This window comes from Polyodon spathula, chromosome 3 (assembly GCF_017654505.1).
Source record: "Polyodon spathula isolate WHYD16114869_AA chromosome 3, ASM1765450v1, whole genome shotgun sequence".
NCBI lineage: Eukaryota > Metazoa > Chordata > Actinopteri > Acipenseriformes > Polyodontidae > Polyodon > Polyodon spathula.
This window is the reverse complement of record NC_054536.1, coordinates 72,202,321-72,219,623: the sequence shown is the minus strand read 5'-3', so window position 1 is coordinate 72,219,623 and position 17,303 is coordinate 72,202,321. Positions and strand designations below refer to the sequence as shown.

The 17,303-nt window shown below is 36.2% G+C and overlaps 1 protein-coding gene across 2 annotated transcripts in view; it reads right to left on the bottom strand.

Moving 5' to 3' along the window:
* The window catches only part of LOC121313377 (sodium/potassium-transporting ATPase subunit beta-1-interacting protein 3), a 150,220-nt gene extending 146,502 nt beyond the window's left edge, over positions 1-3,718 (bottom strand). For both annotated transcript variants that reach the window (XM_041245833.1, XM_041245832.1), the window contains exon 1: positions 3,315-3,718. In XM_041245833.1, the coding sequence (XP_041101767.1) occupies positions 3,315-3,368 (54 nt within the window). In that variant the 5' untranslated portion in view covers positions 3,369-3,718. The remainder of the gene's footprint in view (positions 1-3,314) is intronic.
* Between the last annotated feature and the right edge of the window lie 13,585 nt (positions 3,719-17,303).

Genomic DNA, 17,303 nt, shown 5'->3' with positions numbered 1-17,303 from the left:
TCAGGGACTGGAGACATTCATGTGATTGAAGATGAATGAATGCAGCAGCCATGTATCATCAAAACATTCTACAAAGTACAATGATACCATTAGCTCGAAGGCTGATTGGCAGACAGTTTATCTTCCAACATGACAATTACCAAAAACATATGGCGAAGTCAAATCTGGAGTTTTTGAAGAAAATGAAGATAAAAGGAATGGCCTTCGCAATCATCAGATTTCAATGCAATAGAAATGCTTTGGCCTGATCTGGAAAAGACTGTAACCAAGCATTGTGTTCCCAATCTGCTAAACTGAAGGAAATATGCAAGACAGAATGGACCCAGATTCACCAACAAGATGTAACATACACCTGAAAGCCATAATAAAAGCAAAAGTAGTACACACAAAATACTAAACCAGGAGTGCCAATACTTTTGAAACTGCTTAAATGATTTTACTATTTTATAAGGATTGTTAAACTACCAGATATTGTGTATTTTGGTCTTTGTCATATTACTTAGTGGCTAATGTTCACTAAATGCTTGTAATGAACATGTTTTCTTGAATGACCTTATATTAAGTAGAAGGTGCCAATACTTTTGGCTACGACTGTATTTAGCAAACCTCCTTAGGAGAATTACTGTATTAAATCTTATTTGGCGGTGCAATTGAATAGTACCCTAACTGAGTTAATCTGTATTGTATTCCATTATTTTCATGAATCCATTGCAGCATTGCACCAAGTGTAAACATCCCACAATTTTGGATAGATGATAATATAAAACACTATTAATGTCATTAACCTACAGAGCCTTCCACTCACCAAGATACAGTAAGTGATGGCTTACATTAGTTATAGGGGTTTAAAAGGACCAGTATGTGCAGTATCAGACTGAAAGTATTAGATACAAACAATTACAGAGATAAATGTTTGAGTAATAACATTTATTTCAAAAAGGAATATAGCCTTTTACAGGATCACAATGTGTATGAGGGAGAGGAATGGCAACTTGCCGTCTTTTGACACTACGAACAACAACCACCACAAATTCATTTTCTAATTCCTGCTTAAGAGCATTTAATCAAACCACAATAATCTAATGCAATTCCATTTATTCTTCTGAGCTTCTGTTAACCATACCACACTCCTAGCACTTAAAATAATGTATTTTAATTGCTACTCTTTTTCAAGGACTCTGGTAGGTCAAATACTCAACAAACTATATTATATTATTAGACTGATTAGTTAATACAACTGGGGTTTCTCAGAATTAACTCAGTGCCCCAGATGTCACAAGAATAATAATATCCTCAGGAAGTTCACATTGTTAACGCTGTTCACACGCCATGTTGGCCAGTATAGGGTACAGAATTTGGGTCTTTAATCCCCACCCAGACTCCAAAACCAATAACAACACTGAAAACAACTCTACTTCCCTAAGTGTATACAGTAAATATATAACCTATTAACGTTATTGTAAAGGCTTCCCAATATGTGGGCATGGATAACATACCTACCTCAAGTTAAAACAAACCTTGGAAATACTAGATATTTGTTCAATATTGATAGCAAGGTAACTATATTTCTTTGTTTAAAATGTATTTATAATCACAAGATATGTTTTGTAAAGCTCATGATTTCATATCTACTGCAATAAGACTACATGCCTTGTACTGCTAGTATCTAAACGAATAACAATCTGAGTGTCTCATAGTTCAGAGCACTGTGATACAGTACTATACGCAAAACACTGCCTCTACATGGCAGCAGGTGAAACATACGGACATGCCTGTTTTAATACATGCATTTGGGGAACTTACTCGGATGACAGCCTGTCACCTCCAATAAATTAAAAATAACAGTTATTATTGTAGTCTTATTGTAGCTACAAAATAATAAAGTTTAATATTGGTACTACAGTACAGTGTAAGACAGGACATATATAACTTACAGTTATACATTCTTCACTACAATAGAGTTTTTGTCCAATAATGGAATGACTCATTTAATTTCTGGAACAGAGGAGCTTCTCTGTGCATGGTTGGCTACACTCTCTTTGGGATGCGAGGTGGTTAAATATGATGTTAAAGCAACAGCAGGGCTATTTTCCAAAGTTTTCAAATTCCGGTTTCTTGGGAACCAACAAACTAAAGCGTATTGAAGTACATGAAATGGGTTTTTTCTTTTTTTTAATTACAATGATTTGCAAATGGCACACCAGCAGTGATGTTTCTTTTGTGTCTGACACGGTACATGGTACTTTACGTAGGACTATTCTAAACTTGAATGTCGAAGGGCGAAGCAATCCACTCACAGGCAGACAGCAGGTGCGAACCTTGGACCTCTTGCACTAAAGCATAGCACCGATACTGCTGTACAAAAGAGACAGATCCTTTGCAAGGCGCGTTTATCGGGCTTATGTCTTTGTGTGCGATTACGTCACCTACCAGCCCTGCTGCTGTCTTCCCCTGTGCACGCTACTATATGTGTGTGTGTGTGTGTGTGTGTGTGTGTGTGTGTGTGTGTGGATTGCCTCGCCCTGTGTGATGAACCTGCCTGTGTTAACTGAGATCGCTACATTGGTGTTAACAGGGGGATGCAGGTAAACCGGCACACACTCGTCACATTGTAACCTGGTGAGCTAATCCGGGGTGGACTTGAAGCTGGCAGGCGAATCTAGCCTGCACAGGAGAAGGCAGCAGCAAGGCTGGTAGCCAGCTCTTTTGTACAGCGATATCGGCGCTATGCTTTAGTGAGAGGTCCTGGGTTCGCAGCCGCCATCCACCTGTGTGTGGATTGCTCACTCTGTGTGATGCCATGCCTGTGTTAACCGAGATCGCTAATATATATATATATATATATATATATATATATATATATATATATATATATATATATATATATATATATATATATATATATATATAGACACACACACAAATACACACAAAACTATAACATTAAAAAAATCAATGTAATGTATAATATACATTTTTAACTGTACAATGTTATAGTATTATTCTATGCTAAACGATCCTTTCAAATGTACTCGTCTTTCATTTTACAAAATGCACCTCCCAAACCACTACGTTATACAGCAAAAATGCAAGTACCATTTTTTTTTTTTTTTTCAAACATTGGATTTTACCCATTTTATATAATCTATGTATGCTTTAACATCCTAAACTCAGAACAAAACCATACCGCTTTAAGAGAGAAATGGACCCCTTTTCTGAATGATGCGTGTAGGGTCTTCACAAGACAGACTTCTTTGCTTGTTTATTTTACACATGTAACAATCAATATCATCAAACAAAGGCGTTCTACTCACCAGCTGCAAAGTGCAAAGAAATATCAACGTGCATCGTCCTGTGCAACAACCCATTTTGATCAGCAAAAAAACTGCAAGTCTTTCAATATAAATAGTCCAAACTGGCAGACGTGATGTCTTTTTCTTGAGAGTTCAGATGTCTAATCGGAATAAGAATCACATAAAAACACGAGACGCTCCGTGTACATATAGTTGTTGTTGTTGTTTTGTTTGTTTTTTTGGGGGAAGAAATTGCAAACGTTACTGAAACCCAGTGTTCAAGCAGACCCCTTGTTTCTCCTTGTGCATGTCCAGTTGAGGTTGTTTTGTGTGAAGGTTCTTAGATCAAGTCTCGGCGTGATCTAGTCGCTGCTCCACGCTCAATTGTATTGCGCTTCCATTTGTTTAATGGGTAGTCTGTGTCTCCGAATAGAAACTGGAATGGCAAGGGTTTGATGATATTCATGGAAGCACGATCGACGGTTTGGGTGGGAGTGACTTTTTAACCCCCAATCAAAGCTCCCACTAACAATGTAAAGAATAGTCGGAAATCGATGTATTATTTCAACACAGGATAATGAAGAATTTGTAAAATAGATAGATAGATAGATAGATAGATAGATAGATAGATAGAAATCACATAATGTTGCAACTCCAGAATAAATAAATAAATACATTTTATAAACCCAAAACAAATAGTATATTTAAAGTACTGTATTGTTTAGCATAGTTGCATGGCAACATTTTTTAAATATGGTGTAATGTGTGCAGTTTTACCTGGATGAGGAATGTATTATTACAACCAGAAAGGAATTACATATTGTACCTGCTAATATTAATATATAAACAAGTCCTCTCTGATAAGAAATGATGTAGACTACTTAATTACTTTTTGTAATTAGACACTACAACTGGACACAAACTGTAAAACTATTTGCTTTTCCAACAATTTATTAGCAATTGTAGTCCATATTGTATATAAAGCAATGGGATTCTTAGACTGTTTTAATTGTGATAATAAAACTGAGCCAACATACATTAGTGCTGGATATACAACTTTATTATTATTATTATTATTATTATTATTATTATTATTATTATTATTATTATTATTATTATTATTAAGCCACCTTACATCAACCTTACTGAAAATCCCCAACCATTACTTTTTATAACACAGATAATAAGGTCTTGATAAAAGTTGTAAAGCTCATTGAAGAATAAGGTCTTGAAAAAAGTGTTAAAGCTAATTTTCAATTGCCTGCGCGCAGGCTATTGTAGTGCAATGCGATTTGTACGCAACACAAGGTAATGCCTTCACACGACCATACTGTGGTTTAAGAAGATGTGAGCCTCCAGAGTCTCACAGAAATTTAGATTTGCTCCAGCTATTGCTACATAACTGTAGCATATAACAGAACCGTAGCTATCTGCTATAGTTACTGCTACATAACATAATTCTTGCCTATACTTCACCACACTTTCACTGTGCTATATTATACTTTTTTATGATTTTACTATTGTAAACCGTTTTAATGCTACAAAACTGTGACATATACGTGAACCGTAGCTATCTGCCCTAGTTACTGCTGGATAACCATAGCACATAACATCACTGAAGCTCTGTGCCTTAGTTACTGATACTTAACCATAGAATGAAAACAGCTATCTACAGAACAGCATATAAACTCATTTATCAAATATATGTATGACACACTCTTCTGGCTGATACAACTTGCTTGCATATGCATTCAGTGTTTTGGGTATTTGGTAATTCATTTACACTTTTAAAATATTGCAATCATCTACAACCTGCATCTTACCCTACTGGACACTCTTAGCTGACTAGTAGTTCTAGCAAATGTGCCTCTCCCTATAAAGGTGTGACACAATGGTTTTGTGTTTCACAGTTGAAGTTGCAGTATAGGATATCATTTCTGTGATTAATTGGGCACCACAATCATGTCCCCTTTTAAGTCCTTTGCTTATACCGGCCACATAACTAGCAATTCATTGATCTAGGCATTGTATAAAGTATTGTTCATTATTTTCAATCATTCTTAACAAGTTGCCCACAACTTACCTCATATGTTTTACTGGGGAAGACCTTGTAAAGCAGCATCACTTTGCCGATGCTTTGGTTCATCTAACTACACACAATTGCCTTCCTAGCTAATGCAAATTATTATATACCATATACTGCAGATTCAAGTATAGGACAGGTTGAGAACATCTCTATATTTTAGCCTAGTAAAATGAGTCACTGTTATCCATTAGGGAAAACAACAGGTCAGTCATAACCAGCTGCTGAAAATGCCTAACCTGCCCTACAGGCTTCTTCCACAGAGTCATGGTGAAAACTTCAGAACTAGAGTTCTTTGACATGAATGAAGTATATTCTTTCAGTACCATTCCTACTAACCCACCAGGCGACTGTAAACTTTGCCAACCATCAATACAAAAACAGCTATAAATCCAGTGATGCGTTTCATATAAAAACTAAAACCATGGATGAATTACAAGTACTAAATCCTCTTTCACTGACACTTACTGATAAAAACGTCAGACAAACAATTACACTTGAAAGTTATGGAACTGGCATTCTAAGGCAAACTTTCTTTCTGTGCACATTGTCTGACAGTAAGACAACTGGGTAATTAATACCTGCGCATGCAAATTATATGTTGTGTATTTACAATATGTAAACTTTAGGGACCACTGTTTCATGTCACTTAATGTGGTTATAATGTTTGTGACTTAAATTCTCTACCTAACCCATGTGCTGGCAGATCATTTATATGGGGTATATGGAGCACAACGAGACCATTGTTACAAGCTTTTTCTCCAGTATAAATGTAGGGATGTACAACTGCAACATAAACTATACTACTACTTTCTGTTGTGGGGTGTCTGAAAGGATATCTTCTTAATAAAGAAAAACACACCTTATGAGCCTAGCAAACCAGAAATAAACATGTTGGACACTTCATTTATAGAGGCTAGTAAGTACTCTTTAGCTGTTTATTATTTGTTTTAGAATTGAACTGGGTGTTTTTCTTGTTTATTTTTTAGAAAACTGCAGGAGTAAAAAGCCCTTTGTTTTTTTCCATCAGAAAAAAAAAGCTTGATGGCAAGAACTTAACATTATAAGCTTTTTAAGTGGTCTATGCAGTCAGCCTTTCTGTGTGAGCATCTCTCTTTACTCAGTATGACACGGTTTCGCTGACGCACCTAGTGTTGATATGAGAAAATTACCTGGCACAAGCAGAACCTGAATTAAAGACACATTTGTTTCGTTACACCCGATTAGAGTATTCACTTTACCTAAATAATGTGAGATCAGCACAATCACGTTTGCATTGGTCGTGCATTATTATGCTAGTGTGAATTCGATATCAGTTAATAGACTCCAATACGGTTACATTATATTGAGTCATTAGCGTGCTTTGCTGTTGCTCACTACAAATCACATTTGTTGTTCGTGTGTAATGAAATCATTATGCATAAGCACTCTTATAATGAGTTCAATTGAAAAGTATGAGATAATCTGCCAAAAGTTAGCCCTGTATTGACAATCACGAATTTGATCAAGGAAATCATGAAGTGTAGAATTGAGTTATTATGTGTTCAGCATAATTACTCATTTTATGATGTGTGTCATACCTGGACCCAGGTTAACCCAGGTACCAGCAACCCACCTCAGGATGTGGATCTACACGCTTTTACCCGGGTTGAGCAAGATGAAAAAGAAAAGCAGATAGTGAACCTCTTCCTGCCACCTTTTACCCAACATAAGAATAACATGTTTATTATTATTATTATTATTATTATTATTATTATTATTATTATTATTATTATTATTATTATTAATAATAATAATAATAATAATAATAATAATAATAATAATAATAATAATAATAATAATAATATCTTACCCTCTGTCTCCCGAAAGCCATCCATCATCAATATCTTCTGCAATTTGCCCAAATGAAATTGCTCTTTACTTCCAGGGTATCAAATTACATTTTGACATTTCAGATGGCTTGAATATTAATGTAATCAAAGCCTTTCCTGAATTATGTACAGGTGCTCATTCACAGCAGGGGACAAAATTGATACTCAAGATCTATCTATGGCTAATTTCTTGATCTAATAAATTGCACAGATTAGTTAGCTCCCTTTTTGGCAATCGGTACTTTGATATTAATTCTGAGTCTGTATTCGCATCTAGAAGATCTGACGGTCCCTAATTATTCGTTGCTTTCTATCTTCTACTCCAAGCCTCTCACTCCCATCCGCATCGATGGTATCCCCAAACATATCCAGCTTAATTTCTACTATTACGCTTAACTTCTCCAACAAAAAGCAGAGGTCCATGTCAACTGTATGCCGAATCATTTTCTCAGAGGCACTTGGCCACATAATCCTCTGTATGCATCCATTAAGGTTCTTTTCTCTCCTAGAGGTAGTACAGTGCTTTAATCACTATGACTTCAGACTTGGTGCAAGCACAGTAAAACCTATCCTCATATAACTTGTGAATAATTTTAGATGCACAGTCCATTGACCATGATTGTGTTCTACATTATGAAATGGGAACCGCTGTTAATAATACACTTTTACGATTTTTTGCAAATCCCTGTAACTCCACATCTCACAAGCTAATGGAAAAAATCCTACCTTTTAGTGCCATTAGCTTATATCATTGTACATCATGTTTAAAAAATGTCCAGACTTAAGAAGTGGTACTAGATTACTCAAGAATATAACTTTACCTATATTAATATGTCCAAATGTTGTATTGTTAAATACACCAGTACGTTTTCTTAAACCACTGGAGCGCTATTTTAATATGATTAGCGACTTGTTTGTGTAAATTATGTAAGCAGTGCTATCTGGGGAGGTTGCAAACTGGGAAAAATGTTGGGACACAGCAATAGTTGATGGGAAACGGGAAGTCTGGTCTCCCCTATGACTCATTCATTATACACAGGTTTATTGGGAACTTAAATTGAAATACTATAAATAATAAACTGCTGTACACTATTTTTTTCGCCAGTATCTTGCAAATGCACTATACAATACAGCACAATAAGGAAACCAAACATCAAAAGACTCATTGATTGGTTACAGACCGGAAAGAGGACTCCGAAGGGGTAGGAACAATCTGAATGCATGTCTTTCAAATACTGAGTTCTTCATCCAAGTGTTTTATCATGTTTTAAAATCAAAATTCATGTTTGTTAAAACATGTGTTTTTTTCAAAATTGCACAGTTGAGACCTATATAGTGAATATACATGCTTGGCAGGAAACTTTTAAGGAACAATTTTGTTAGCTACAGTAACAGTTTGGAGATGTATAGCTAGATGATATGGGGTAAATGATCATAGAACAAAGTACTCCTTTTTCCTTAGAAAATGTTGAAAAGTGGAATTCTGAAATACAGCTCAGTAGTGCAGCAATCTTACTGCAACATAAAAACAAAGTAAAGTGTGCCCTCTGATGGTTATTTAAAGTATTACTTCAGAACTACTGTCAGGAATATGTTAGCAGATAAAATACTCTAGTAAAACAGGCCCAAATTAACATGTCATTAAGACAAGCTGACCAATAATATTTTATGTTGTATATGTGAAACTAGAATCTGATAAGTATTAGAGAGTTAATGTTCCAATGATATATGGTCTTGAGGTAACAAAGGGTCTCGGTTAAATACAAAGGATAGGATGAAACAAAGTAGTAACTCTTCTGTAAATACAAAAATGTGCATGAATGAGCAAGGGGCACTGATGTAATTCAGTTTTAGTGGCAAAATACTGGAAAAGTACGAGAAAGTTCTGGTTCTTTCTATCACCCTTCATCTTGGTCTCTGCTTCTTGTTTTATACTCAGGCACAGGATCCCAACCTGTTTCTCTATCTGGAATCTTTGATCAGCACTGTTAATGAATACATTCTATCAGACCATTTGGAGATGGCCCTCACAATGTAAAGAGTATTGGAAACATCTTAGCAAACTTCAATTGTTATTCTAATAGCTTTGGGTTTCTCGGACAAGAAACTGAAGACCAACAGTTAAAGTACCAGAAGAAAACTGACTGTTGATTTCACTTCAAGGTTTACTACTGGTTTGTTAGAAACCACCTGCGTGTAAAGGATGAAGAGGATCTACAGCACATTTGTTATTTTTTCTACTTTGTACCTAATAAAAAACACAAACTTAGTCATATTTGTTTTTATATATTTAACATTTACAGTGTCTGAGCTTGTATGTTTGTGATTCAAACACCTTAATTGGGATTTTGATTCTTCCCCTTTGCTTTCTTAATTAGGTCAGCTGTATTTTTTAGCAATACAGTGTTAAATGTGTCTGTGTGTGTGTGTGTCTTCTTACTGCTAGTGGACAGTATATTGTATATGTTGAAATTTCAAGTTTTATTTGTATTTATTTTTTTTAAAACTTTATTATCACCAGTCTGTTCTAATACAATTACTCATGGACTGATTTAAGTGCAAATATAAGCAGATATAAAAAGTACAGGTTCAGTGGAGTAACAGGCTCTCTAGAACAATCCAAAATAACCAATCAATCAATACATTCCTACTCTGCAACACTAAGTTTTACAATGACATGCAGTGTATACCAATAGCTTCCTGCTGGAATATCTCAACATATCAAATCTGATGGCATGCCAAACCCAATTTGAGATGGGGATAGGAAAGGGTTTCTGAAATGTGATCATTTTCACACGTTGAGATAAACAAGCAAGTTGGGACCCAAAATAAACATTCGATAGAAGCTTCGACAATGCAATTAAACAGATGAATATACTTTTATGTACATACAGCTATGGCCAAAAGTTTAGCATCACCTATAATTTTAGGATTGAGACAATACAAAAAAACAAAAAACAGAACAAAAAAAAAAAAAAACGATATGAACATCATTTAGATCTTTTATTTAACATCATGTAATGAAATAAACTACAAAATGATATCGCAAAAGTCAACCGGAAGTCATAATAGTAGTACAGTAGTTAATGTTAGATTTCAAAATGTCACATTTTTCCATTTGTCATTTTTTAATTTACGTTAAGTATATGGAAAACTCCAAAGCAGTATGTAATTCAGTATGTTAACGGTAACATTATTCAGCAAGTTTCATTTTACTTTAAGAAGGAAAATTTAATTAATTCTATCATATTTACATTCCAACATATTTGAACAAGCCAGTCAGCACTTTAAACTGTAATGACACATGCTAAACAACTTCTGACTGACAATTATGCAACATCAGAATACATTTAATAAGTGTGGGATGCAAGTTGAGTGTATTTGTCTCCTGCTAGCTAAAGCCTGTGAAGAATTATTATGTGGCCAACAAGTCATATATTTAGCCAGCACTGGTATCTCTAAGTAATTATAGAACTGCAGCTCAGCTAAATCCAATGCCAGCTTCCTGGTAGATGTATTTTGAAAGCACTGTGCTTGGTGCCAAAGTTTTTCTTCTCAATGTCTCATTTCACAGGCAAACAGACTCTTGAAGTGTGTCTTGATTCATAGTGGAAATGTTACCACTGGCGTTAAACATTCAAGGCTCTGTCATATTTGTTGTTTTCACCTGTTCTTGTTTCATTGCTTTCTGAGGCCCACTGGAACTAGAGTGTATTAGATACCATGTAAAAGACTTTGCTATCTGAGAAAGAAATAGCAGGGGTTTTGTGCTGATTTTGTAGTATGTGTCAATGTTTTGTTTCTGTATTCTTTCTTAGATAGTTTATTAATTAAAAAAATAGTCTCATTCATTACCAATTATACAATATTGGCATTCTTTACCAGTGACAGAGGTGGTTAGAGAACAAGCAAAGAGTGCCATCTGCTAATTCGCAGATAGATGTGATTAATTGCTACTTGTTCACATTCCCAACAGTTTCAGCGATTACACAAGTCATTAATTACTAACAGTAGCTGTAATATGTTACATGTCCAAAAGGTGGCATTAGTGTACAGATATTGTCTTAAATTATTGTACTGTATGTGGTAATGATTAAATCATATGTCTAGTAGGTATAGTATATTATGTCAACCCTAAGACACACTCCAGGCAGATTTCAGGTTACTAGACCAGCGGCCATTTTTGTAGGATACAACCAACAGGCTCCACCCAGAACTGAACTCTCCTAAAAGCTGCTGAACTGGAAACATTTGATGTCTAAATGCTTTACTTGAGCTCACTTGGGTGCTTGCCCAAAGACCTTGGTCCAGCTCTGTCCTATAACCCTGCTAGCCAGCCCCATACAAGCCTGAGCCCCAAAATATTCAATTAACACATTTTTAAGAACTAATTTCCTAACAAATTATTCCGTTACCATAATGTCACAGTCCAGTGCTAATAAAATGGTCTCAAGTAGGTCATCTGATTTCTTATTATTTTTAATGCATGTTTTGTATAATTGCATTAATGTGTTGTTCTTGTGCAATTTAAGATTTATAATGTTTGGTTTCTCTTCACGGTATGGAGTATTTGCTTATGCAAATGATTACGTTACAAGAGGTTGTCACATTCGAGTCTTATGAAAGTAAAACTCAAGAGGGAACAGTACTCCTAGTGGGTAAATTTACATGCATTGTCCCGAGTGAAACATAAGAGACAAACAGACACGGTACTTGTATTTAGGATAACAGTCTCCTTTATTTAATGAAGCACAGTAATGATAATATTACAACGTTTTTAACAATGTTTTATCTGAAACTCTTCCTAATTAGAAATATTACTGCCACAATAATACAAGTGTTTCACGACTTAAGTTTCTAACAATGTTATATCACGTTTGAAAAATATCATACAAGAACATTCGAACGAGAAACAATTCAAACCAGTTACTGCTTTCAGTGAGGCATACTAATCTAACTAAACCACCTTACATCATGGCTGTACTAATTCTACTCATACTTAAGACATCTTTAATTCAGGGAATTAATATATGCTTACCCTCTTGATTCAATTGATTCAGAGCGGCTTGGTGAAGTCAATCAGTAGGTAAAGGCTTTTCAGGTAGAGTCTCAAATCAGGATTACACTACAGAGGCTGGCTTCAAATTCTCACAAGTTCAGTTGAGGATCGGAAGTCAGAAAAAATAATGCTTTGTTATCGTTTGACTAAAGTCTTTACGTCCAATTTTTCAGTTGCCTACCCACCTTTCATGACGGCACCACAACCCCTTGCTCATGCAGTATGTGGTTACAATGTGTCTGCTAGCTATCAAGCCTACCGTTACTAGGTATAAATTAATTTGTCCGAGAAAATGGTTAGTTAGAAAAAGCCCCTAGCTCTGGCCTCATTTATAAATATTTCAGGTGTTGCCATTTCGCTGAAAAGGTGTTAAAAGAAAAGACAACTATAATTAATTTTTTAGCAAAAGACTGGTGCTAGTGACCAGAGAGCATAGGTTTATTTTTAATTATAGAAAATGCAGTATGCAACTTTTTCTGTTCTCTTCTCCCTCAAACAGCAAGGCTAGTCCCAGGCATCCAGTATCTTGCATCACAGGTATGGTGATCTCTCTCTGGCTGGCACGTGTTATGTACTGCAACTCACTCAGTAAGCTCCCTACACTGCAGACATACCATGCTTCCCATGGCTCCTCAGTCTACTGGCGGTTTCTTATTATTTCCTTTACGTCGAAATTAACCACTGGCGCTCCTGAACTAACCTCAGTGTAAACATAATATCTTCCAGGGGAGCAAACTGTACAAACACTCTCTTGAAATGTCTTGGCTGGCACTCGTCACAACAACAATTGGGGTGTCTTGAAGAAGCTTGTTTATTCCTGGAATTTATCTCTCAAACCAAATCTTGTGCAGGACAGTTATGGAAAGTCCTATACTTATCCATCTCAGTCTGCTCACATACATACATTAATCTGGGCACACCATGGGCCATTTTAATGTAATTACAATAATATGGACTTGCCTCCATATCTGCCACTTTCCACTTCTCTGTACTGTAGTCACAGTCAGGGGGTATTTGCAACAACAGATTAGACAAGAAGCCTACCTCAACACCAGTGGTTACTTTATGTATTCTCTAAAGAAGTGCTGAGGCTCCTCCCTCTTGGTAGCATTGCTGTGCTGTATTTACCAATGTAATTGTCCCCCAATCTAGAGTGTGTTTCTAAAAATGAGCCTATTTTTAATAAAAATATCCAAACAATCGAAATTGTGTTTTAAAAGAAAAGAGCAACAATCAATGGTAGGAACAAAAACAGTGATGGTGAATACTTTATTATGGAAGTCAGCCATGACTGTGAAAGCTTTGAGATTTTCTAGATAAATCAGTTTTATTATTCAAATTCTTTATCTTTACAACACTGTGATGGACAAAGAGAGTCCGGTCTGTAATTCGACCTCCCAATATTAGATGGTGCAGAACCAGCTGGAGGTTTCCCTTACCACGATTCACTGGACCGTGATCTCTATCACACTAGGAGGCAGCCATCTTGGTGAGGGAAGATGGCACGAGTGCATAGGTCCCTGCCACTCTAGTCAGCCATTGTTCGGGACACAAGGATTTTGGTGCAGGAACCACAGGAAAAATAACAACACACACACACAAACAACTAAACATTCACTTGTCCCCTGCTGTCTTGAAGCACCAAAATCCTTTTGTTGTGAGACGGCGCTCTTCCTTTTCGTATCCAGAACACCAATCCCAATAAGACAATAATGGCTGACTAGTAACAACCTGTGCACTTGCGCTGTCATCCCTCACCAAGATGGCTGCCTCCAAATGTGATAGAGATCACACTCCAGCGGATCCTAGTAAGGGAAACCTCCAGCTGGCTCATTAGCTACATTTGTGGTAAAATGTTGTGGTTAAGACTTTACTGTTGTAACTGTACTTCCTGGGAGAAACTGTCTAATATTGTACTACACTAACTTTACATCCATCAAAGCTGTGCCTTGATCTTTGACTGGTTAGTTGCTAGGAATGACTAGGTCTATAACCTCAGTCCAGTTCTTAAACAACTTTACCCAAATGATTGTAAACTGATACTTTTGTTTTGATAGTCAAATATTTACAGCACATTGGTCCCAAGGTGATAGAATTTCCTGAGCCAGGAAACAACAACCAGACTGAAATGGTATGAATACATGAACATGTCCATGCATACTGAAACCTAGGGGCTGTTCAGTGGATCTAAACAGCAACATTCCCTGCCTCTGTGGAAAGCAGCAAACACCATAATTAATGTGGGTATTGGTTTTCAATTGACCTTAAAGTTTTTAACAGGTTTTGCTATGCTTCTGTGTTATTTACCATGCATCCATACACAGCTGACCTCTTTATTAAGACCTGTCTACCCAGCTGAATTTGGAATTGCCCTGTTGTTCTGGTATACCCTTGGTCCCTTCATTATTCTGGAAGGGCGAACAAATGCTGCAGTTTACTTACGTAACCATCCACAATGCCAGAATTATTCATGATTGGTTGAGCATGATGGAGAGTTCAGGCATCTTCCCTGGCCACCACAATCCCCAGATGTCAATCCAATTGAGCATGTTTGGGATGAACTACACATTCCTCATCACAATCCACTGCCTGTCTCTGGATAACTGCATGAACTAATAACCACTCAACAGATTTACATCCCTGAAGAATCTATTTTAATGTTGTTTCAAGGCTGTAATCAGGGCAAAAAATGGCCTATCCAATTTTAGATACAAGTCCTAATAAAGTGGCCAGACAGAGTATGCCTTACTATACTTCCACTAGCATTACCACAATATACCACAGTAAACTTTTAAAAGAACAATCCAGAACTGAATATACATTATTGTCATACTTGCCTATAATGAATTTTTTAAGTCATCTCAATAGACAGGTAGTCTGTATATCTGTTCTTCAACATGGACCTTAGAGTCATCTCTTTTGAGACTACCTGGTTAAACAACAGGAAGTGCCCAGGAAACACCTGACCCCGTCTAAGTTTTGCCCAGCGTCACTTTCGGCATGGAGCTGTAACTTTTAAAGAAGTCATGTCAGGGATTCAATTTGCTTTGAGGCTTTGTATAGTGGCAATTGCCACTTACATGAATAACTTTGTGTTTGTCTGTGCGTTGCAACAGATACTACCCCTGCGTGGGGTAGGGGGACAGTTTGTGCATGGGTGGTATGAATTCACTTTTTTTAGCGAGTTTTAGAAAAGTTTAACCATCCTTTATCTTTGTGTGATGATTTTTGGTGTGACAAATTTACAGTGATTATTTATTTTACCAGTTTTTAGAGCAGTTTGCTAAGTAGTTACTGTACTGTGTATTCTAGTGTGCTGTGCTGTTAAAATTAGCACTTTTGATAATTACCTTAGCTGTTGTCTCTGTTAATCCTGGTTGGGATTGAAGGGTGGCCCACTTGAATTCAAAACATACCTGCACAGGAAGGAAGCAAATGATTAGTCACTGGGGCTAACAGCATTATATACTTACTTCAGCTTCCTGTGACATGAGCACAGTCATGTAATTAGAAAAGTAATAAAATGAAGAGATAACTTTTTTGGCTCAAGGCCCCTCCTGACAACAGTCAATGTTGTAGGACACCCGACACCCCCCCCCCCCCCCCCCCCCCCATTACTTTTTAAAATGTTGTTCTTACTTTGTGTATAAAGTGCATGATGTTAGCATAGTCATTGGGAAAATAGTATACTATAAAATGTTTAACAGAGCTGAGGTAAAGCTAGAATACCCTCCTGAAATTGTATTGCTGTCCTCCAGGTGCTCCCGCCTCCTTAAGAACCCCTGGTCAAAACAATGACATACATTACTATCTCTAGAGCTCTGCAAAGCAAACATTTGGAACTAATACTCTATAAGGGCTGGTAAATCAAGTTTACCAGAAGTGAACAACAAGGGTTAAGTTTTAGAACAGTGAAACTTTGTGTTATATGGTGTACTTGACAGATGTATTTGTGATACATTTTTTAAATTTGTATTACTATACTGAACATTACTTATTTTTAATTTCCTTCTCTGATTAACTCTCTTTCCCTGTTGTAAATTCCAGCAGTGAACACAATTATTTTTATTTTTTTTAACCAGAAATCAAAAGTCTTGTGTGGAGGTAGCATATTATTTCTACCTTGCATTTCTACATTGCAGTAGTCCACCTCTTTAGAACTTGCAGCCATCTCTGATACCCTTCCTGTTAAAACCACATGGGGGATGTGGATGCTGACACTATCTCAGATATCACAGGTGTTTTCAACATTAGTAGTTAAGAGACATATTCAAAAACTATAATTGGCACTCTTTAGCACTCATGTTTCAGAGAAGAGAAATAAAAAATAATCTGCTGTAGTATGCTTTTGTTGAACAATTTCCTTAAATTGCTCTACTAAACAAAATACTTAGGATATGCATTGAAGATACATTCACGGCAAATATAGGCCATACTTTTTACTTGCTTCCTTGTAGATTCAACACGACCAATCTGATTTATGTAATATGTAATCAACATGTCTATACATAGTATTTCTACTTAATCTCTACCAAAGCATTTCAAATCTGTGCAGGTTTGTGGCCTTGGGGTTAGGACATTTCTTTGATGTTTTGCCCCCTCTGAAATCAGCATTTGTATGTTTTTTTTTTTTTTTTTTATCCTCTCTTAAACACCTTTGTTTTTGTTTTAAAAATGGCCTCTGCTGAAAATCCCAGCAACTGGAGGTGAGGTGGTGACAAGCAAAGTAAACAGATTTTCATATGTACTTTGAACCAGTATCAAGCTTTGATTTCAAACAGGGTTGCATCAATCTGCACTCCCTTTTCTGAATACACAAAAAATATATTAAGTAAAAAACTAGAAACAATCAAATTGGCTTGTAGCAGGGCGAAATACCTTAAAGGAAAGTGTGTGTAAAAATAATTTTTAAAAAAGTAACGGTTTTCAGTCACAACATTTTGTCAAAATAACGTACAGCAGCTTCCTATATAACTGTTTTGGTACCTGCAGAGTGA